At 63.3% G+C, this 22,719-nt stretch overlaps 4 protein-coding genes across 7 annotated transcripts in view; 2 read left to right on the forward strand and 2 right to left on the reverse strand.

Moving 5' to 3' along the window:
• The window catches only part of DOHH (deoxyhypusine hydroxylase), an 83,809-nt gene that overhangs the window by 364 nt on the left and 60,726 nt on the right, over positions 1–22,719 (forward strand). The window lies entirely within an intron of this gene.
• Positions 162–8,633, forward strand: TBXA2R (thromboxane A2 receptor). 3 transcript variants are annotated; one of them, XM_062596232.1, is made up of 4 exons: positions 162–323; positions 3,124–3,221; positions 6,273–7,213; positions 7,938–8,633. In XM_062596232.1, exons 3-4 carry the CDS (start codon positions 6,404–6,406, stop codon positions 8,205–8,207), a joined length of 1,080 nt encoding a protein of 359 aa, XP_062452216.1. In that variant the 5' UTR covers positions 162–323; positions 3,124–3,221; positions 6,273–6,403; the 3' UTR covers positions 8,208–8,633. The 3 variants fall into 3 exon arrangements, with proteins under 3 accessions (XP_062452216.1, XP_062452215.1, XP_062452217.1); XM_062596231.1 differs by lacking the exon at positions 162–323 and adding an exon at positions 343–423; XM_062596233.1 differs by lacking the exon at positions 162–323 and adding an exon at positions 693–754.
• Positions 9,006–12,268, reverse strand: GIPC3 (GIPC PDZ domain containing family member 3). Its single transcript, XM_062596316.1, has 6 exons — positions 12,011–12,268; positions 11,223–11,408; positions 10,420–10,600; positions 9,715–9,827; positions 9,296–9,377; positions 9,006–9,208 (listed from the first exon to the last, which is right to left on the reverse strand). Exons 1-6 carry the CDS (start codon positions 12,266–12,268, stop codon positions 9,057–9,059), a joined length of 972 nt encoding a protein of 323 aa, XP_062452300.1. The 3' UTR covers positions 9,006–9,056.
• Positions 12,933–22,064, reverse strand: HMG20B (high mobility group 20B). Of its 2 annotated transcripts, none has more exons than XM_062596126.1 (10): positions 22,009–22,064; positions 21,270–21,343; positions 17,855–17,960; positions 17,207–17,410; positions 16,683–16,803; positions 16,493–16,545; positions 16,076–16,151; positions 15,531–15,746; positions 14,910–15,042; positions 12,933–14,283 (listed from the first exon to the last, which is right to left on the reverse strand). In XM_062596126.1, the coding sequence occupies exons 2-10, from the start codon at positions 21,305–21,307 to the stop codon at positions 14,271–14,273; spliced, it is 960 nt and encodes a 319-aa protein (XP_062452110.1). In that variant the 5' UTR covers positions 21,308–21,343; positions 22,009–22,064; the 3' UTR covers positions 12,933–14,270. The 2 variants fall into 2 exon arrangements, with proteins under 2 accessions (XP_062452110.1, XP_062452111.1); XM_062596127.1 differs by having other exon boundaries at positions 21,270–21,340; positions 22,021–22,063.

Genomic DNA, 22,719 nt, shown 5'->3' on the forward strand with positions numbered 1-22,719 from the left:
GTCTGCCCAGCAAAGCAGCTCTGCTCCAGCCTTTTTCTGGGAGCTGCTTCTGCCAAGCGCGGTGGCTTCGTGCTCCAACGTTCCCAGGCCCCGAGAGGCCGGGCAGCGCTCGGGGCGGGGAGGGGGAAGAGGGACGGCACCGACGTTGCCCCGTCCCTGGGGCGAGGACGTGGCCGGCCAGGGCGTCCCGCCGAGCCGCCGCCGGCGGGAGCTGCAAGCCGGGGGCCGTCTGTGCCGGTCCCCCGGGATGGAGGCGGCGGAGGCACGGCAGGAATGACCCCCCCCCCCTTCTCCGGCTGCTGGAATCCAGCTCTGGTAAACAAGTGAGTAACCCGGATAAGAGCCCGGCCCCGCTAAATATAGCTGGAAGGAGGGCGCGGGGCGCCTCGGCGGGAGCCCCTTCTCCCGGCAGAGCCGCGACAGGTGAGGCCGAGGGACGCGGCCCCGTCTCCCACCGCGGCCTCCCGGCCGGGCGCCGTCGGCCCCGTCGGGTCCGGGCTCGCCGCCGCCGCCGGCGGTGACTCAGCGGCGGGGCCGCTGCCCGGGCAGCGCGGGGGCCCCGCCGGGCTGCGACGCGGCGCCCGGGCGGGCCCCAGCCCGCGATGCCCAAGCCGCGGCGGCCTCTGCCCTCCCTCCCGCGCGTCCCTCGGGGGAGGCGGGCCCGCGGCTGGGGGCTGAGCCGAGCCGGGCGGAGCCGAGCCGAGCCGCGCTGTGGCCCCCGGCCGCGGCCCGCCCCGTCGGGAGCCTCGGCGCGGTAGGTCGCTGGGGGAGCGGGGCCGGGGGGCGCTGCGCGGGGGGCCCCGGCTGGGGGGGGGGGGCGGCCGGAGGGGGGGGGGGAGGGAGGGTCCCTCATCCACCCGCCCGGAAGCAGCCAGAGCGGCCCCTCGACGGGTGCCTGAGCGGGGTCGGGGCCGGGGGGCGGCTGGGGGGACCGATGGAGGGGCTGCGGCGGGGGGGGGGGGGGGTGTGGATGGCTGGAGAGATGCTGAAGAGGGGGCCGGGGTGGAGGGCAGAGGGGCTGCAAGGGGCGGCGGGTTTGGGACTGGCAGCAGCGCTGGGCTGGGACGATGGACGAGGACGAGGACGGGCTTCCACGGCCCGGGCTGCACAGAGGACGGAGCCGGAGCGCTCGGGGGGGCCGGCGGTGACCCCCCGGGCACAGCCCACACTCAGGGGCTGAGCTGCCCACGGCTTTTCTCTCGCTTGGTTTTTTTTCTGGGGGCTGTGGCCAGGCTCCGTCTGCAGGGGCTCAAACGCGGGGGGGGGGGGGGGGGGGGTGCTCGGATCCCCTCCCTTCCCCCCCCCCCCCCCCCGCAGGCACCACGGCTTCCTCGGCCTGGCTTTGTCCCGGCTTTCCCGAGCGCTCTGCCACATCCTCCCGGCAGCCCCCAGCCACCCACACACTGGTGTCACTGCAAACTTTGTCGCTGCTTGAGAGATGCTGCTGGGAAGGGATGGGAAAGGGCCGGGAAAGGGGCTATTTTGGTCAGCCAGAGGGGGCGGTCCAGCGGCGACTGTGAAGCCGGCGAGATGCCGTGATGCTGCAGCGATGGGCACCGAGCCAGGCGGCGGCCGAGGCACGGGGAACCCCGGCTGCCGGGGCTGCCGGCTCGGTGGCACGGTGCTCCGCGCTGCGGTAGCCCAGATCTGGCACCCAAGTGCTGCCAGGGAGCTCCGCCGACTACCAGCGTTTGGCACAGGGCACCCGCTGCTGGCTCTGCCCCCGGGCCGCTGGGGACAAGACGATGCAGGGGAGGTGCTGAGTGACACGTGCACCTTGCATGTCTCCGAGGCCGGAGGGGAGCCGCAGGCCAGCCCTCAGCATGGGCAGGGTGGGGGCTGCTGTCGTGGGACAGATGAGGACAGCCAGCACACCCAGCTGAGACCGTCCCTGATGGCCTGTCACCACCTCCCCACCATCCTCTTTACCGGATGCCCCATGGATGTCCCCACTCCAGGCCGGCTCAGCCCCCTCAGCAGCAGGTCATTTTGTCTGCTGTGGGTCTGGGGAGGTCCTCTGGGGCCCCACCAGGTCCCTGTCGCCATGACGTGGCCGCTGCTCTTCCCATCTGAGCTGGCGTCCTTGAGCAGCTCTGCCGTCCGGAGCACCACGGTCCGAGGGGCGGGTGCCAGACGGCCACGTTCCTCCTTGGCAGAGATGGCTGCACCAGGCCACGTGTCCCGGCAGGACCTCCTGCGAGCGGGACATCAGGCTGGAGGGGACACCGCGTGGAAAGTCCTCGTCCCAGCAGGACACGGCGGGCTGGGGGTGTCCTGCTGAGGTCCAGCAAGCAAAGAGAAGGATCTGGAAATACGAGAGAGAAATGCAAACGCTCCAGAGCATCTTCTAGCCGGCCACTCTGCAAGCCTGGAGGCTGCGTCCTGGGGACGCCGGGGCTGGCAGAGGCCAGGCCAAGGTGGCCCACGGGCTGTGGGGTCTGCTGGTGTATCAGCACCACCCGGACACCCCCGAGCCCTCCCATTTCGACCTTTTTTCCTGGCATTGCTGGCAGCAAGCCCTGTGCCGCCGGGGGAGGCGCAGCGCTATCCCGTGCCCGGAGCGCCGGGAAGTGGTGAGCTCCGGGGCAGGAGCCGGGCTGATAAGGAGCTACGGCTCGGGCAGCTCCCATGGGGGTGGCGGGGCCACGGGACCCCTGCGCAGCCCCGCGCCCTCCCGATCAGCCTCCTGCCTTTTCCTTTTTAACCTCGGAAGTAGCAAGGGCAGGAAGCGGCTTCCGGCGGAGGAAGCGCGGGCCGGGTCACATCCATGGCGAAGCATTGGCGTGCTCGGGCCCGGCGCTGAACTGGCGGCTCGTGCAGCGCCAGGAAGCCCGTCAGCGCCCGCGCGCTCCCCCGCCGAGTCTGCAAACGTATTTCGTACGTCTGCAACGACCCGTTCAGGAGCCGGCTCTGCTCCGCCGGGCTTTGGGCGCAGCAGCGATGCCCCTTGCGTTTAGTCGTGGTCGCTCCCTCTGGGGGCTCCCTGGAGGAGGGTTGAGCTGCATTTGGGTACCCCGAGCCCAGGCGCAGTCGGCGGCTTTGGAGGCATGCGGGGGCCGGCAGGTGTGTGCCTGGACGGCGCTGTCCCGGCCGGCCCGCGGGCTCAGGGTCTCTCCTCCGCAGGACAGGGCCGGCGCGGGCATCCTCGTGCGAGGGCCGTCCTGGATGGGGCGAGACGACAGCTGAGGTGACGGCTCTGGCCCGCACATGAATCTCTTCCCGTAAGTGTTTCGTTCTGCCCCGGAGCCCGCGGGGTTCGGCTCCGCTGCAGCTGCGTGAGTGATAAATGTGCCCTGTTTAATATTTGATTCCTTCTAAGTGCTGTGCGGCCCCCGGGCCGAGCTGGGAGCCGGCTGCACTGCAGGGCGCCGAGCAGCCGCCTGGCATGCCGAGCGGGCTCCCGACTGCTCCGTGTCAAACCGGGCACGGCGCCCTGGCAGAGAGGACGCGGCGGTTTGGGGGTCTGGGCTGTGACACAGATGAGGTGTCGGGGTCCGTGCTGCATGGGCTGGAGATGCTCCAGTGCATGTGTCCCCAGGCTGGAGATGCACCAGTGCATGCGTCCTTGCGCTGGAGATGCACTGGTGCATGCGTCCCCGGGCTGGAGATGCTCCGGTGCATGCGTCCCCAGGTTGGAGATGCTTTGGTGCATGCATCCCCAGGCTGGAGATGCCCCTGTGCATGCATCCTCAGTGTGGAGATGCTCTGGTGCATGTGTCCCTGGGCTGGAGATGCTCTGGTGCATGCGTCCCGAGCCGTGGTGTCCTCCCAGGCAGCTCGGGGAAGACCACACGGTCAGGGAAAGGAAGAAAACCTTTCGGCACACGCAGGGTGGGATGACGGGCGGGAGGCAACAGCAATTCCTTTGCATCGAGCTCCAAAGGGAGCTGAGAAAGGAGCCTGCAGAGCCCGCGGGAGGCAGCGAGGGCCATGGGAACAGCGGCGCCTTGGGAAACTCCCTGCTGCAAGAGCCAGAGGCGGCCCGGGGGCTGCCGGAGGGGCGGGAGGCGGCGCGGGGAGCCGGCGAGGGGGGAGCACAGACCCTGCTGGTTCCTTGAAAACGTCTCGCTCCCGAGGCCCGGGAGCTGGCCGAGCTCATCCGGTGGCCTTGAATCCCGACGGGGCTAAGGGAGCGGCAGGAACACGGCGTCCCGTGGGCTCCAGCCCCGTCCTCTCGCCTGCTTCCCCGCCGGCCCCATGCCAGCGGCACGTTGCGGCCAAACCCCTCTCCCCAGAGCTGCTCCTGGCTCCGGATTTGCCCCCCGCCCCCGGCGCCCCAGCCCTGGCGGTTTGGGGGGATCACTTTTTGGCTCCGGGGGGGGGGGAGGACAGTGCCCACCCAGCACTTGTTATGACTAGCGGCCGGCGGAGCGGAGGGAGCCGCTGTGGTTGAATTCCTCCGTGCCGCAGCCCCGCTGCCAAGGGCTGAGCTGGCCCGTTAACATGAGCGACCGCAGCGGGCGGCCGCTGCCCGAGCGGCGGCAGAGCCCGGCACCCCGCCGTGGGCCGCTCCGGCCCCGGGGCTCCGAAGGCACCAGGGTGCAGCCACCCCGGCCCTCCTTGCCCTTCTCGCACGTGTTTTCCCCCCCCCCCACCCCCACCACTGCCTGCCTGCAGGCCCCGCTCCCAGCGTGGCGATGGGGAAACTGAGGCACAGCACCCAGCAGGGCAGCGGCAGGGGTTGAACCCGGGACCTGCTCCATCCGGTGACCGTGCAGCGCCGTGCACCAGCGTCACTGCACCGCCTCACTGGGGCGCCGATGAGTTTGCCGAGGGTCGAGGCCCGGGAATCCCAATACACGCGGGAGACGGAGCAGCTTCCCCGGGGGCCCTGCAAACGCGGGACCCGGGTTTGGGCACACGCTGCCCTGAGCCCGCGTCGCGAAGGGGCCCCGGCCGCTCGCTGAGGCCGGCTGCTCTCGGGGCTGCTGCTGCGATTCCTCCAGGAATGGAGAAAACAAACAGCGGCAAGTTTTCGCGCTCGTCTCATGGAAAAAAAAAAAAAAAAAAAAAAAAACCCCGGGCGGCCTCACGCCGCAGCAGTGAATCACTGCAGCTCGCCGCCCGCCGGGGGCGCGGGGGCCAGGACCCGGCCCCTCCGGCCGCTGCCCCGCTCCCTAACCCCGCTGCCCGCGGCGGGTGGGGGGGGGGGGGTCTCGCAGCCCCAGAGCAGGCTTTTGCAATCCCTGGCCCCCATCCCAGCCCCATCGCAGCGCCGGCCTGCGGGACCAGCTCTCGCCTCCGATGCGCGCGGCGGCTCCTGGCCCTGCAGCTGGCCCTCGCATCAGCGGGCCGGGAAAGGGGGTGGCCGGAGCGGGGCTCGAGCCGCCGTGAGGTTGCGTTCGGGAAGCGCCTGGGACCGGGAGGCGACGCGACGCGGGGGCAGCTGCGCGATCAGCCGCTACGTCTGCCGCCGAGCGGGGCCGGCCCGAGACTCGGCACCCTTGGCCCGAGGTTTGAATTCGTGCCGGGCGCGGGAGGGGGCTGGGGACCTCCGGTGTGTCCCCCCCCCCCCAGCGGCCGTGGGGCACTGCAGCCCTGCAAAGGCAGGAGGGGCCGTCCCGGTGCTGCCCAGGGGCTTGGCCCGGGGTGGTGGTTGTGTTGGGGGAGTGGGGGGCGATGGGCGGTTGTGCCGGGGCCACGGCCGTTCGCCACGGAGCCGGCGGCTCCCAGTAGGAGCTTCAGTCCCTGCAGCATCTGGTCCCAACGGTGTCTGGTCCTCGCTGCCCCTTTGAAGGGGTCAAAGCCAGCGATGCCTTTGCCTTCTCCTTTGGAAACGGCTCCATCCCATCCCGCCGACCCCAGCTCAGGCCGTTCGCAAACAGCCCGCGCTAATTAGCGACGGAAAGAGCAGCTCTGCTGACTCCCAGCAGCCGGCTGGTTCCCATCCCCAGCGGCCGGAGCCGAGCGAGCCCCCCCCAAACAAAGCACGAGCCACCGCCAAGCTTCTTTAAACAACGGCCGCGCGGGGATTACGGCCCCGAGTGGCTCTTGGCCGGGTGACGCGGGAGCCGGGGACGGTTAATCCCGGCCAGCTGCGGCCCAGCCGTCCCCTCCGCCCTGGGCCGGGCACCGCGGACGGGCCCCGGCCGCTGGGAGAGCAGGCACCGACCCTGAGCCCCGTCGCCAAGTGTCGGGGAGCAGAGGCTGCTCCGGGCAGGGTGGGAGGGCCAGGAAAGCCTGGCAGGGTTGTTCCCCGTTTTGGCAAGCACAGGAGCACCCCAAGGAGGTGGGTGATGGACCGGTCCTAAACCTCTCCCTTCTCCCCCTAGGGTCGGGCAGACACGTGCGCGGGCAAGGCAGGATCAGGGCAGGCACTGGAGCCTGCGGGCAGGACGCCCCATGGAGCCGAGTCTGGAGGGCGCCTGAAGCCACTGCAAGGACGAGGACGGGGTTGGGGGCCATGGAGACCCCCAACGGGAGTGTGGCCGGCCAGCCGGACACGTGCTTCGGGGCATTCAATGCCAGTGTCAGCCTCAATGAGACGCAGAGGAAAACCATCACGTCGCCGTGGTTCTCCACCACCTTTGGCCTCATCGGCCTGTGCTCCAACCTCTTTGCCCTGTGTGTCCTACTCAGTTCATCCCGCAAGCTGTCCAGCCGGACCCGTTCCTCCTTCCTCGTCTTCCTCTGTGGGCTGGTGGTCACAGACTTCATGGGGCTGCTGGTGACAGCCTCAGTCATCATCCCCTATCACTTCATCAAGTTCAACTGGGCCAAGGTGGACCCCAGCTGCCACCTCTGCAACTTCCTTGGCTTCTCCATGGTCTTCTTTGGGCAGTGCCCACTGCTACTGGGAGCCACCATGGCCGGCGAGCGGTTCTTTGGAATCAACCACCCCTTCTCCCGCTCCACCAGCATCTCCAAGCGTCGTGCATGGTCCATCGTGGGGCTGGTGTGGGGTTTCTCCTGTATCCTAGGGCTCCTGCCAGTCCTGGGACTGGGAAGGTACACGTTGCAGTACCCTGGTTCCTGGTGCTTCCTCACCCTCCTGCCCGACACCAAAAATGTCATCTTCTGCCTGCTTTTTGCCTTGCTGGGCATCTTCTCTGTGCTGCTCTCCTTCATCTTCAACACAGTCAGCGTAGTGACACTGTGCCGCGTCTACCATGACCGGGAGTCAGTGCAGCGGCGCCGGGACAGCGAGGTGGAGATGATGGTGCAGCTCGTGGGCATCATGGTCATCGCCACCATCTGCTGGATGCCCCTTCTGGTGAGGCTGTGGCCCCTTGGTAGGCCCTGCCGTCGCGCTGTACCCTGCCTGGCACCCAGAGGTGCGGGGGCAATGCGCTCGTGGGCTCAGCAGCTCTCGCTCACGGGCATCCACAAGTACCGGGGGCCAGCACGTAGCGCAGGCAGCCAGGGCGCCTGGGTTCAGCCCCAAATCGGGGGTGGGAGGGAGCAGGACGCCTGGGTTCCTTCTCCAGCTGGCTCGACACTGCCTGGGACTTTCCTCTTGGCCATGCTGGCCAGTAACAGCCCCCTTGACCCTGCTCAAAGCAGGCGCCCGGCCCCAAGGCACAGGTATGGCAAAGGCAGCGGTGTCCAGCAGACGCAGGCACCCGCGCCAGGCTTGCTGTGGGTGCTGGCCGTCCCCTTGGTGGTGGGTCCCCGGCAGCGAGCAGCAGAGGGTCACCCAGCACCTTCCCAGCCTTGGGGCCCAGTCTGGCCAACCCCCATGGGGCTCACCCCACACACACACGCAAAATGAGAGCAGTCCTGCAAGGGCCCCAGGACACCCTGGAGGGGTCCAAGCAGAGCAGGGAGGTTTGGGGGACACCTATCAGCACCCCCACAGCTCCCACCCACACTTGCGCTCCCATCTCTCTCGAGTCCCCGTCCCTCAGCTGAAGCCGCTGTGAACCCCTCGCCGTGGACCCGTGCCCAGCCGGCGCCCCCGAGCCCCTGCTAACCCCTTGTCCACCCCATCCCTGCAGATCTTCATCATCCAGACGGTCCTGCAGCAGCTGCCGGCCCCCGAGCGGGTCCAGACGCTGCCCTGGGAGACGCAGAAGATGCTGCTCATCTACATCCGCATGGTCACATGGAACCAGATCCTCGACCCGTGGGTCTACATCCTCTTCCGGCGGGCCGTGCTGCAGCGCGTCTACCCCAGCCTCCGCTCCCGGCCCTCCATCGTCTCCCTCTACCCTGTCCTCAACCCTTCCTTGCGCCGCAAGTTCACCCAGGAGTCGGTGCTGCAGTAGCAGGCGCCAGGTCACCGGCCGGGGACAGCCGCGAGGTGGGGGAGTGGGGTGGGATGAGCCCCGTGGGCCAAAACGTGACCCCCCCCCCCCCCCACTTCGTGGGCGCAGCCTGTGCCGGGTGCCCCTGCTCTGGGGGGTGGCATCTCCCTGGTGCCCAGGGCAGCTGTCCGCAGCCGTGTCCCCCCCTCCCTTCCCCCCCCCCCCAGGGTGTAAGGCAGGGCCAGAGAGGTGATTAGTTAATTAATGAGTTAATTCAGCACGTGTCCAAGGTGCTCTGCCCCCCCCCACCCCAACCTCCCTCCCCGGGGCTGGCAGGGAGCCGGGGGGCACGGCGGGCGCCGGGACCCGGCTGGCAGCGGCGGGCGCCGGGCTGCTCCCCGCCTCGGTTCGGGTGGCCCCCCTGCAATAAAATCCACCTTGTGCCGCTGTGCGCGCCCGGTGCGCTGAGCGCCCGCGGGGGGCGGGGGGGGGTCCCTGGGTGCCGGGGGGCGCCGGGCCCCGAGCCAGGCTTCCCGCCGGCAGCCCGAGGAACAGCCCTTTTCGTTTCGTCCGCGTTTTAATGAACCGTTTCCCGCGACTCCCGGGGGCGGCGCGGGACGCCGGCCGAGCCCAGGGCTTGCAGGGAGGCTGGTGGCACCCGGGGGTGCAGCTCGGGCACCCTGGAGCACCCTGACCCCCACCCACCCAGCCTTGGTGGACGTGCCTACAATGGGGGAGTCCTCAAGGGGATGCAGGATGGGGCAGCACCACCACCATCACCACCACCGCCACCACCACCGCCACCACCACCGCCCTCCCGCGCGGCAGGAGAGGAGGGGACCCCGGCGAGGGGCACCACCACCCCCGCGGCTACTTCTGCCGCCGCTCGGCCTCGCCGACGGCCGCCCACACCTCGGCCACGAACTCCTCGGGGAAGGCGAACTCGCCCAGCACCGAGTCCAAGCCCTTGGCGAGCGCCGCGGCGCTGGGGCACTCCTTGGCCTTCTCCACCATGGTCGAGGCTGCGGGGAGAGGCAGGGCTCAGCGGGGCCGCGGCGGGCGCCCGCGGACCGCCCGGCCCCGCGCTCCGGCCCGCACCCCGCGCTCACCCAGCTCGCTGTCCCGGATGCCCATGTAGCTCTCCAGCAGGTCGTCCACCCGGCGGGCGGCCTCCTCCTCGAACGCGCTGGGCTGCGGGCGAGAGGCTCCATCAGACGGCCTGAGCTGGCGGTCGGGGCAGCGCCCGGCTCTGGCAGGGGGTGGCAGGCCAGGTCGCCGGCGTGGCGCTGCGTCCACCTTGTTGGAGCAGGATGTGGCCTCCTGGCCCTGCCCATGCAGTGGCCAGGCACATGCTGGCACCCAGCGATGCACCCCAAGGAGATGCTCTGCACCCTGCGAGGTCCAGGCCAGGATGCTCCCCCCCCCCCCCCCAAGTACTGCACCCTCAGAGGGGGACAGGGTGAGTGGCCATGGGGCAGCTGGCTCTGGGGAGCAGCACAGGTCCCTCCTCCTGCCCCAGCCCCCTTACCCCCTCCTCCAGCGTGGCAGCACCCTTCGCCCGCAGCCGCAGCGTCTCCTTCCCGCTGGCCACTCTGCCTTCACCCGGGCACTTGCTGCTCCGCGTCCTCTGCCCGATCATATCTGCACCCCGGGGGGCGGAGGGGAGGAAGAGGGGTGAGGGTGCAGGCAGGGCCTCATCTGCACCCCCTGCACCCATGACCCACCACCGTGGCCATGACCCAGCTCCAGACCAAGGACGTCCAAGGACCAAGGGATGTGCATGAAGGGGACACCGTGCACAAAGAGGGTGGCTCAAGGGAAGCGCAGGTGCAAGGGGCACCCATGGGTGGGGATGGGGGTGCACAGGGTGCTCACAATGTGCTTAGGGGTGAGGGGTGCCCATGGCAGTGCACACAGAGGCATAGGGGCAACCACGGGTGCAGCATAGGGAGGGAAGAGGCAGGTGTGGGGGTGCACCCTGAGGTGCAGCTCGGGGTGCATGGGGAGGGTGCAGTGCCCCCCGCAAGTGCACACATGGGTGTGGGACAGACAGACACACGCGGCCGTCGGGATCAACACACAGCACCCATGCGTTGTCGGGGGGACCTGCAGGAACGGGATCCCAACGTCCCAGCCGGGGGCTCCCTCAGCCCTGGGGTAAAAGCAACGGGACCCCAGGACCTGCACCTGGCCAGGGGGTGACACTGGGCCCGCAGCCTGCACCACGACTCACCAAAGGCCTTTTTGGGCTGCACCAGGCGGAGGGTGAAGGGCTGAGCCCGGGGCAGCTCCCGCAGCATCCGGGCCACCTCATAGTGCCGGCAGCCCACGATGGTGTGGTCGTTGATGGCCTCAATGCTGTCGCCCACACACACCGTCTGGATGCGGTTGATGATGCTCCCCTCCTTTATTCGCTGGGGACCGCAGGGACATAGCGAAACCAAGGGGGGGGTCATACAGGAGCTCACCTCCAAGGGAGGATGGACGGGTGCAGCCCTCGCCCTATGCCACACATGGGCACCTCCACGGTCCAATTTCCCTTGGTACCACCATCCCAACCAGGTCAGGCCAGGAGGCTGAGAGCAGCTGGTGGGGCATGTTCAGGCCTGCTTTCACCCTCAGGGCTGCTTTTTTTGGGAGGTGGGGGCAGGCAGGGAGGGGACACCAGTTGTCCTGGGCCCTCTTGCCCCACTACTTCTCAGGGGGGATTTTCCATCTCTTAAGTGGACCTGAAGCACCCATGAGCCACAGCAACCACTTTGTGCTCCTCCTCCCTGATACAACAAGGGTGCGGGCTACAGTTTGGGTTAGGGTGCAATAAGAGTGTGGGTTAGGATGCAAGGAGGGTGTACATCATGGTGGCTGTGGAGAGCAGACTCAGGAGGTGAAGGTCTGAAACCACTGCTGTGGTCAGGGTGACAGGATTGGGCTACTACGCTATAGATGTCACGGGTCTCCTCACGGGCCACAGCCCCCAAGGGCTCTCCCCCAGCCCCAGGGAACCCCTGAAACCCCTCCAGCCCCACATGCTCCCACCTTGATAAAAGCGTAGCCGGCCCCGTTGTCAGTGATGGTGAGGCCCAGGGCATCCTCAGTCTTGGTCACCTCTACCTCCTTGGTCTCGCCCCGGACGTGGGCAAAGATGAAGTCCTCCAAGCCGATTTGCCCCCCCAGCAGCTTCTGCATGTCCACTTTGTGTGTGTTGAGCGTGCAAAAGAGGATCTGCCCCCAGCAGCCCCATCACCACATGCCCAGTGGCTGGGGACACCCCCACGGAGAGCAGGGGGCATCAGAGGTGACAAGCCAGCACCTAGCTGCCAGCATTGATCCCTGGCAAGGGTGGATCAGGTCAGGTCCAGCTGCTGCAGACCAAAGCGCTCCAGCAACCCGCAGGACCTCCTGCTCACCCTGATAGGAAGGGAACTGGGGGCAGCAAGGCCTGCAACCATCCTTGCATGGGCTGCACCCACCCCATGCACCCATCCCCTCAGCTCCATGTTCACACAGCACTCAGCATCAGCCGAGGTGGGACAGCTGAGGAGCACGCATAGCCCATGCTCTCTTCCCCCAGCTCTCTGCCTGCACAAGGTGGGGAAACTGAGGCACAGGCAACCCAACCTCTCTCCAGGGAAGACAGCCCGGAAATTAAAATGCACTTTGCCAGTGCATTTCGAGAACTTGATTTGCAAGCTGCTGGGGACACGCCGGAGGGCCAGCCCACAGTCAATGCCAGCGGGATGGCATTAAGGCTTTGGTTAGCAGAGCTAGTGCAGGGCAAGACCCCCCCCTCCTTCCCCACTCCCCAGCAGCGACAGCCCCCTCACCTCAGTGGGCGAGATGCTGAAGACCTCTGCGATTTTGGCATAAAGCTCCTTGACGTTGGTGAAGCCCTCGATGCGGCCCGTAGGGCTGCCGTGGGCCAGCTGGGTGTGAAACACCAGCCGTGGGCGGACCCGGGGGGCCCGGGGTGCTGGGGCGCCCTCGGCAGCGGGCGTCTCAGCAGCCCCCGGCTCTTGCCCCACGCCGTTCTCCATGGGGCTGTCCTCCTCGGCCTGCCTGCCTCGCCTGCCTGCCCGCCGCATCCTCCCACCGGCTGTCGGCCTTGCTGAATTATAGATGGATGCTGGCTCCCAGCTCGGCCGTAAGGTGATCCCTGGGCCTGGGAACCTGATCCAGCAGGGCAGGTCATTTGATGAAGATCAGGTGAGCTCTGCTGTGTAGGAATGGCTCTGGCAAAGCTCAAAGAGCCAAGTGGGAGAGCAACCAGCCCAGAGGCAGGTTCACCACAGCCTCCCAAGCTGCAGTTTGGAGAGGTCAAGATGAGTTTGACCTCATCATCCTTTTCCTGCAGGCCAGGCTCATTTGGCAGCAGGACCCAGTAAATGCCTCTGGCTGAACAGATGAAGGGTGCTCAGGCAGCCTTGAGCACCCACAACCCCTGGAGACACCACCAGGAACAGACCTGCAAACCAGCTCTTCTGTAACAGATCATGGGAGGGGACAGAACCAGCGAGCTGGAGGGAGGCAGCTGTGATTTGCAGATATGCCATGGCCGGCTCAGAGGAAACAAGGGACTCACAGGGCCAGGAGGGCTCCAAGCTCCCCAAAGAAACTCCCAAGTCCTTCCTGCAAGCCCAGCCCTCAGGCCAGGACAGCAAAGCCAGAACTCCCCCAGGGAGCAGTCCTCATGCACCCCAGGGCAAGAATACACACCACCCTTCCACACACACACACAGCCTAAGCTGCTCCTTTCTCCCATATTTATTTGCTCCCATCTCCATCCTAAGCCAGGCAGCCCACCAGGAGATGGCAGCCTGGAGACTTAACTACAGAGCATTGACCTTGCAAGCAAGAGATGGGTGGTCACACACCAGCCACTGGGTTATATCCAGCGCTGAATCCACGTAGTGCTAGTAAGAAAATAAGACACTCTAATTATACAATCTGAGATTAGTGACAGGCAGCCCGGGGACATCCAACCCCAGTACAGCACAGCGAGGACACAGCTGCCATCACAGTGGTCCCACAATGCAGGATTGGCTTGAGGGCCCAGCACGCCACCCTGCAGGCTCCCTCCGTGCCAGGAGGGATTGGTCCCTGTTCCACCCCCGCAGCATGAAGACTTCGTCTCGTGCCAGCACGGGGAACGGGTAGGCCAAGAGTGGGAGGCAGCCAGTGGCTCTCAGGCAGGGCGAGATGGGCAGAGGGGCACATGGGGGCAGTGGGGCTGAAGGCACCTGCTACAGAGTAGTGAAGGGAATGACAAGATTAAATAAAGCAAAACATGGCCAGGAAGGAAACCTGCCAGCTCACCCAAGACAGAGTCAAGAGGGTTCCCGAAATGATTAACCGGCAGGGGCTGGGCTAGGATGCACTGGCAGCTCCCGGTGCGCTCCTGAGGGCACCCTGCTGCCCCACACCACGCACGGTGCCCCTCATCCAAGGTTCACTTAGTGAAGGACAGGGCAAAGGGACAGGAGCCTTGAGTTAAACGTTTTGAAAGGGTCCTTTAAAATGAGGTCACATCCCTACTAACAGGGAGAGACGAGGCTCTAAAGGAAGGGGTGGGTTTTAACTCCCTGTTTTTCCTTAAAGGCCAATTATAGCTGCCAAGTAGGCCCTGACAGTCACCTTGAGAGAGGCCAATTTACTCATAGGCCTTTAAGGCACAGGCCATGGTGCCTCATTTGGCGTCAGATACCCTATGGAGAGTCTCTGGTTTAGTGAGCAAAAACTGCCAGGCAATGCCAAGTCAAGGCTGCAGAGGCTGGAGAGCTCATGGGAGAGCAGGGAGAGGGCGTTTGCGCCCACTGCAGACCATCTCCTCGCCTGGCACCACCCCAGCTTGGATCTCTCAGCCATGTCACTGCTCGGTTCTCAGCAGCTCAAGGTCCTTGGAGATGCTGCACCCAGAGGGCCCAGCCGGACTGAGGCCAGGAGAAGTTACCCAGTCACTTCTCCGGTAAGATGTGCGCAGGGTGGCAGGGGAGAGCAGCTGGACCCCAGCGGAGACTGTCCCTCGTGAGCTCCAGGGACAGGGCTGCGGTCCGGCTGGCCCTGGGCTCTGGGAGGGATTGGTCCTCTTCATAAGTGTTCACTGAACAGAAAGGAGAGTAAGGCCAAGTTAGAGGGGCTGGGGCTTCTCCCCAGCAGAGCAGGCAGACAAGGGACTGACTGGCAGCCTCCAGGCTCCCATCACCCCAGCCTGCCTTGAGACCTCACATCAAGAAAGCACATGCACATCCGTAACAAGGACCCCTCCACCCCAATCCTTCTGCGCAGGCCTGCTGGGAACCATGAGAGCTGGGAGCCCCCAGGAGGGTGAGAGCAGACCCCTGCCCAGCAGCACTGGGCCCCCGCCCTCCGACAAGCATGGACGCTAAGTCCTTCTTGGAGATGCAGCCCAGTCTCCCTGTTCGCTTTGTACGCTGAGCTGGGAATCCCAAGCACATTTCCAACGCCCTGCTCAGGAAGGGTTAAACAGCCAGAGAAAAAGTTGCTGGAGAGACACAGACACTCCCAAGCCCAACGCAGAGACCCCAGATGATCCCCAGAGCGGGAACGGCTCCAAGTCCATCTCTGCCTGCACCCCTCTCTGCTCAGCTCCCTTCATCCATCCTGCCATGGGCTGACCCACGGGTCCAGGTGCTTGCTGGGGCATGAGGGCTCAAGGGTGCCTGGCTCAGCTTCAGGCCAGGCCACAGCCTGTCCTGCCTGGCTCACCTGGCTATCCGAGACAGGATCTCCTTGATGCGAACCACCAGTTTCTCGTGCTGCAGCGGGTTGCTCTCAATGGCGCTGTGCAGTTTGGCCATGTAGAAATCCAGAGTGCTCAGTGTGGGGGTCTCCCCAGTGCCTACAGGGCAGCAACCCAGTCAGCCACGCACAGGGCCCACAGGGCAAGCAAGCCCCTATCCAGCCCTGCATGTGCCACTGGCAGCTGGAGAAGAGACCCTGGACACTCACTCCCCTCTCCTGCAGCAGGACACACATTGCACTGGTAAAAACTCAGGAATTAAAGTTATTTGGGCTTGCAGGTGGATCTCTGATTATGCAGGTGGATCTGTGATCTCTGCCTTGCAGGTGGATCTGTGATTACGGTTAGACACTAGTCTGTTCTATCCCACCTCTGAAGGATCTTGTGGGCTGTCCTGGATTCTCTGGAAGGCTCCCAAAATGCTCCAGGAGCCTTTCCCACAAGCAGATGAGCAGTTATTACTGCCACATGCCCCATGACATCCCTGCTTGCACCAGGCTTAGCCACGTGCAAAGCCCCAGTAGCGTCCCTAAGGGTGATGTCAAATCCCAGCAGCAGACTGGTCCCCATGGCTGCCCTGGACTCACCAGGGATGGGGAGAGAGGCAAAGCTGGTGGTAAGGGCCTGCCGCACAGACTGGAGCTGCTGCTGCAAGGCCAGGGTCTGCCTCTCCTCCTGGGCCAGCTCCTGCTCCAGCTTCTCCTTGGCACAGTTCATGCTCTCCGTGTGCTTCTGCAGGATAGCATTCTGCTCCTCAAACTCCGTGTTCATCTTCCGCAGGCGCCGCAGCTCGGCCTCCCGGGCTGCCGGGAGCAGAGCAGGGTCAGCACAGGCAAAGGAGGAGGTCCACTGATTCCTCCCCCACACCACCCCAAGCTCAATCCTTTCCCTAGCCCTTGCTTCTCCAAGGGAGGCTCAACACGACCAACCTCCAGCCAAGATCTGCTCCCTAAATGCATCCTCACCAGGGACATCTCACAGCCTGTACGTGGCACCCTACGACAGCTGTGACACAAGTTGCAGGCTACTCTGGCAACTATGCTGCTTACTGTGGTCCTTAAGAGGACCCCAACAGAGATGCTGCACTGCCAGCAGCCCCCAGCAGTCCCTGCCCTGTGGCTCAGCCCCTCACCTTTATTCTGGTCCAAAAACTCTTCTGTGAAGATGGGGACATCAAAGGTGGAGAAGGTGTCGCTGCACTCACCAGCCTGGTGGATGGGAGGGGGACAGATCAGGCAGGGCTGAACCAGCTGAAGGGAACCCCATCACCCTGGGGTTGAGCACAAAGGCAGTGTGGGGACAGGGCAAGAGGAGACCCCTGGGTAGGCTGGGAGGACAGAGAGAGAGAGGGGGCAGGGGATGGCTGTGCTCTGCCTCCTGCAACTCCAGGCTCTACCTCAGCAGGAAGTTACAATCTTGAAGCACCTGTGAGTCCTCATCTGTCCAAAGTAGCAGCCAGTCAGTCTCTACTCACCCTTCCCACACCCAAACACAGGGACTCAAAATGCCTCAGTTTCTCAACTTGGTGGTAGAGCTACCAGGGCCTTACCTTCTGTGGGTGCCCATTCAGCAGGGTGTTCACTGCTGCAGAGCCAGCATCCTCTGGAAAGGAGAAGGAGATTACCTACCCGATCTTCCTAGGAGTCACCCCACATCTCCTAAAAGGCTCTGGCAGCACCCAGCCAGATTCTGGCAAACGAAGAGCAGCAATACTTGCAGCCATCAGTGCCACCACCTACCTTTTTTGATCTTCTTCTCCTGGATCTTCTCCGTACACATCTTGTAGGCCTCTGATTGCTGGTATTCCCGCAGCTCCTTCATGTACTGCTGCTTTTCCCGCTCCGCTTCATCCAGGTATCGCTACAGCCACAGATGGGTTCTCAGCCTCGCTCAGCCCCAGGCAGCAGGCTCCCCAGGTTGAACCCTCCCACCACTCAGGGTCCAGCTTCTGCTCACCAGTCCAGTAGCATTGGGACAAGCTCCCAAGAACCACCTTCATGGTGCTTTCAGGGCCCATACTCTGCCCACAGCAAAGATTTTGTCTGCCAGTACACCAGGGTCTGGTGACGGAGCTATTCCAAATTCATGCTTCGAGCTGCCGCCAGGCAGCGAGCAAATTCCCTCAGATGCACACTCTTACGTGCCTCTGGAGAGAGCTGCCAGCTCCACGCGGACAGAGGCTCAGCCTCCCACAGAGCCAGCATCTGCAGACTGCCTGCTAGCCCAAGCAGAGCAAGTGAGGGTTCCTCCAAGGAGCTGGTACCTGTTTCTCTGAGAGCTGCAGCTTACTCCACTCAGCCCCCAGCATCTTGGTGATCTCTGGGAAGGGCAGGTCAGGATGCTGCGTGCGGATCTGCTCGCGCCGTTCGTTCAGGAAACGGACGTAACCAGTCACAGGGGCTTTGGGGCCATTGGGAAGGATCTTCTTTCTCTTCTTCCCCTTTGGCCAGCCCCTCTTCTTCACCGGCTGCCACCCAGGGAAGGGACAATTCAGCATGAATCAGAGCACATGATGCCATTGCACTAGCAGGACACAGGGAGGGGAGCAGCTTACAGATCTGCCTGGGCCTCGTGTCCCTTGAGGGAGGGGAGGTCTTGGCCTTTTCTCAGGCCATAGTGGTAGCTACAAGTTTGCCCAATTCTATGGCACAGCTGTGCCTAGACTACTGAAAGGCAAGTAAAGGGATAGCCTCTAGACCAGGCCTAAGTATTACTACAGCAGCTCTGTCATATGTGCAGCGCAAGGGGAACAGAGACAGACATGCAGCCATCTGCTGCCACATGCCAGCTGACACAGCACAGCAAGGCACCCGCTGCCTTGCTGGGGACAACAGCCTCAGACCGGCAGCACAGATCCCGCTCACAGGGGCAGAGCCGGGAGGGCCACAGGCACTGCAGCAGCAGGGCTCACCTCCTCCTCGCCGTGCGGCTTCTCGCTGCTCGTCCGGGCCACCTCCCCTTTCTCCTGTTTGATGGCCACCAGAAAGCTGCCATGCTGAGCTTTGCCTGTGGTGTGTCTGAAACCAGAAAGTTCCGGTCAGAAAGGACTGGGAAGCTACAGGGATCAATATGGGAATATCCCCCAGGATCGTGACTCTGTGCTTGCCAGATTCCCTTGCTCCCACACACACAAAGAGCCCCTATATCTGTTACGAGCCCCCAAACCTCTGCTCCTGCACTCTTTCCATTGCTAGAAGAGAGCAAGGTTGAATTACAGGGTTCAAGCAGACCCCAGACCTGGCTGCCCAGGTGCATTTGGACACATCAGGGTGGGCACAGGTCAGTGAACGCATCTCAGTCTTGCGGGCCCACCCAATAACAGTAGAGCAGATTTAGCTGGTACTCGCAACAGAGGCTGCTATCCTTCCCCATCCTCCACAGCTGGAAGCCAGATGGGCCCCCACAACACTTATCGGGGCGGGAGGGAGCGCGTGGGCGACATTTGCCTTCATCTGGGATATTCAAAGCTGGGTTCACTCACCAGTATCACAACAGCTGCAAGGAAAGCACCTAAAATACAGAAAGCAGCCACACAAGGGAGAGAAATCTGAGCAGGAGAATGTTCCTAGGCTGTAACAGCAGAGCAACTCACAACAGCTAAGGAGTATCTGCAAGTATCACAACTGCACCGCGAGGCTTCAATAGGACAGTGTGTTTGCCAGAGAAGAGGGCAACTACACCACACCTGCCTAGGAGCTCCTAGGATGAGCCTCCAAGCCAGCACACCTGGGCAACGGCAACTGAGAGGCAGCACAGTAAATCCCCAGCATTTGATACCTTCCCTTAGAACAAAAGCCAGAGAAAAGCTGGTTTTGAGTCATCACCCAGCCAGGCAAACAGGACATCTAACCAGCCCCAGCACTGCTGGGCACATAAAAGCTGCGCCAAGGTCTGATGACCAACGCCAGTCTTCCCAGTGATCTTTTGTATGGGCCTGGGAGCTCCCGGTGCTGTTCCTGGAGGCAGTTAGTAGTGAATGTAACTGTATACATGCTCCAGTATGTCCTCATGCACCACCAAGGTTAGCCTCACACCACAGCAAAGAGTCCCAAGTGACATGAAGCACTTGATCCTCCTCTGGTAGGGAGGTGCTCCAAGCAAGGTTGTATCATGGCTCCACAGGGACTGCTTGGAAGCATGACTCACGCCATAGACAAGCACACCCAGGGATAACAAAACCCAGTAAGCCACAAGACAAGGGCAGGGCACTGAGGTGGCCATCAGAGGGCCTGCTAGACTCATTCAGCCCTTGTCTGCTCCAGCGACAACTGTTCTGTTAGGCTCCTACTGCCCATGTTGCTGCTTAAATAGACCAAGCCACTTTGAGATGCAACGAACAGCTTAAGCGAGAGCTTGGAAGCCTCAAGGCCTGCTCTCCAACTTGATGCCTCATCTTTGCAGATCAGCAGCTGACAACACAGCTCCAATACTGACCTATCTGGGCTGACAGAGCCTCCCTGCTCCTACTGAATGCTCCCACCCAAACTGCAGCATTTCCGTGGGGCTCCTGCCCGCCCAGTTACCCCCGGCTCCTTCTCCAGCCAGTCACTTCTCATGGCAGTGTCCTCATCCCACCCGCACCCTTTGATCCCAGGCTTCCAGGCACAAGTCTAGATATCCTGTTCTACTAAAGCAGTTTCTCCAGGCTGTTGCCCAGCTGATCACACACTCAACCACAACAGAACGCGGTCAAGTCCCCTGAATTGGGGGAGTCATGAAGAACATGAGTGTTGCAGCAAACTTCATTAGTTGCTCTTTCATCAAGGTCACAAGATACACTAAAGTAGCACAGGACCAAGCACAAGTCCCACAAGGCTTGACAGAAAAATAAAATTTGGTGGTATACTAAAAGCCAGACAGATCTTGACTCATTCAGGATACACTCCCTTAGACTTTACATCATCTACTTCTTGCACCACATATTTGGTGCAAAATCTCCTTAGAGGTTCCAGCCTACCACTGTCTTGTGATTGATTACCTGTACCAGCCACACTTACAATTAATTTGGCTGGGTCCCTTTCTGTAAGTCCCCAAGGACACCATGCATAACTATTTTTCTTGATTAGTGTAGTAGATTCCTGGCTTGGGGTCTTTTCATTGGAATACTGGTTAGGCCAGCCATTCTGCTGGTGGCCACACTAATGCCTACGGGAAGGTACAAGACCATCTTTTCTTCAGTCTGATGGAATAAGAATTCCCAGAGCTCCATAAGAGCATGGCCGACCTCAGCCTTTCTTTACGAGCTCTTACAGAATGCTCCTAGACGTGCCAATACAGTAACATCCCACAGCAGCTATGCTAACACTCTCCATCACCAGTTCAAGATGCAAAAGTAGTCCTCTCCCTCCTCCCAGAAACTCACAATGGCCTGGATTCCTTTCATGCCTAAGAAGTAAAACTATTTCAGGCAAGATTCCTTCTGTGAAACTCCCTTAATAAACTCATTCTGACATTCACTTCCCTTTTTGCCATGCATAAACTTCTCCATCTGCTTGTCCTCATAGACAGCTACAAAGGATTTGACTCCTTGGGATCCATCAGCTTAGCTATGGTATCAGGCAAACAGCCTCAGACAACTTTCACCATTTTCAGATCCAACACTAAGAATGTTTCACCTCATCGTTCTGCTTGTGAAACAGGCCCGGGGATCTTGGTTGGATCCCTAAAATCCAACATCTACATGTAGCCACAGGAAGGGAGCAAGGGTAGCAGCCCCAGACACCTCTGCTCTGGGCACACAGATGGGTTTGACCGAGGCCAGGGCTCACGCTGGCAAGATGGGATCTCTCCGCAGGTGTCCGCTGCACTGGATGCATCACATGGAGTTTGCACATCCAGCAGGCAGCAGCAGAGAAGCACTCTTGCCCCTTGCTCAAGGGAGATAACAGACCTCACCAGTTTAGGTGAGGCACATGGTATCTCTTGACAATCTTGAATCTCACCAGACAACTAAATGCCTTTCCCCCTCCCCACGCAGTCCTCACAGGCCCTGCACTTGGCCTTACACTTATTACCACGGCAAGTAACATAGGTGAAAGCACAAGCTAATGAAGTTAACAAGTAACTGGGACACTGCTAAAGCCTGAGGCAAAGGTATCAGCTTCCCCAAAAGACAGAGAAGATCCCTAGGGTTTTCAAACCAAGGCCAGTCACCCTTTGCAAGAGGGAAAAAAGTAGGAGCAGGCACAGGGGAGGGACAAGGTGACCCAAAGCAACTTGTGACATACAGGAGATCACAGTTCCATTTGGCCAAGGCTAAGGCTTCCATTTAGGCATCCCCACAGCCTGAAGGAACGGCATATGGGCCGGGAGACGAAAGCACTTACAGCATCCCCGCAGCCAACTGCTTTGTGTTGTGGGCCATGGGCAACTCTCGCCAATGCTGCTCAGGTCAAGACCCCTGAAACACAAAACCAGAGCTGTTATTGCCCCTGGATGGACAGGCAGCAGGGAGGAAGACGCTCTGTAGACGGGGCTGGCAAAGCCAATGCTTGGAGAGCTCTGATCTGGGCAATGTAGGCTTAGGGCTTTGGGGTTCTACCTGCAGCCCAGATGCCACCTCACTGCACAAATCCAGGCAGACCACGGCGAGGCTGGACGCCTTGGCCACGTCCCCACGGAAGGGGACAACACGCCTGAGACACAATGCGGACTGGAACAAGAACGCCCACTGCCCTGGGGGAGGACGGCCAAGGAACCGAGGGTTCCTCAGCACCCCCGGGGCCTTCGTGCCCCCTGCACGCGGTGGGCCGCCCCACGCGCCTTGGGTGCCACCTCCCCGCCCCCACAGGGGCGCCCCCGCGGCGGGGCCCCCAGCAGGGCCGCCCCACCGCGCCGAGCTCCAGCCCCTCGGCTCACGAGCCCCCGCGACCAGGCTGCGGCGGAAACCGAGGCACGGAGCCAGGGACACCCCGGCCCGGCCCGGCCCGCGCCTCCGCCCGGCCAAACCCTCCGCCGACTCCGACCCCCGCCGCCCCACGGGCGGCCCCCCAGCTCCAGGCCCCCGCCCCCAAGTTAGGGGGGGGTCCCCGGGCTGCCCCCCCCACCCCGCGCCCCATAACCCACCGCCCCCCAACGCCCCTGGCGCCGCCGGCGGCCCCTCCGCCGCCCTTCCTCACCCGGCCACGCCCCTCTATTATTATGCAAATCAGCAGCGCGCCTCGCCGCTCCCGATTGGCTCCACGCGCGGAGCCGCGGGGCGCGCAGCCCCGCGCGGATTGGCTGGAATGGAGTCTCGTCAGAGGAACGCACGCCGGGAAGGGGAGGGGCGAGGGGGGTGGGCGGGGCTGGCCGGCGTTGCGTGCTGTCGTCCACTAAGCTCGGCGCGCGCGGCAGGCTGCCCAGCCAATCAGAAACCGGCGTGGGCATGCAGGGGTGGGAGAAGTCTTGTGGGGAGGGCAGTGTCTTAAAGCGGCAACGCCGGCCAGGGGGTGGGTCCACCTCCAGCGTCCCCCTGGGGACACCGCCTGCACCCGCCTCGCCGTCCAGGCCGCGGAGCCCGGGGAGGGAGCTCGGGGGGTCCCAGTGCCCACCCGGGGGGTCCAGGGCCCTCAGTGTCCCCACATTGCCCCCAGTGACCCCAGTGCCTCCACTCAGCTCCCAGTGCTCACCCTGAGGGGTTTCAACTGCTCCCCAGTGCTCCCAGTGTCCACCCTTGTGGGGTCACAGTGCCCCCAGACCACTCCCAGTGCCCCCAGTATTCCCCACATTGCTTCCAGTGACCCCAGTGCTCACCCCAGAGGCTCGCGGTGACCCCAGTGCCTACTGGAGGTCAGT

The sequence above is a fragment of the Rhea pennata genome, chromosome 27 (assembly GCF_028389875.1).
Source record: "Rhea pennata isolate bPtePen1 chromosome 27, bPtePen1.pri, whole genome shotgun sequence".
NCBI lineage: Eukaryota > Metazoa > Chordata > Aves > Rheiformes > Rheidae > Rhea > Rhea pennata.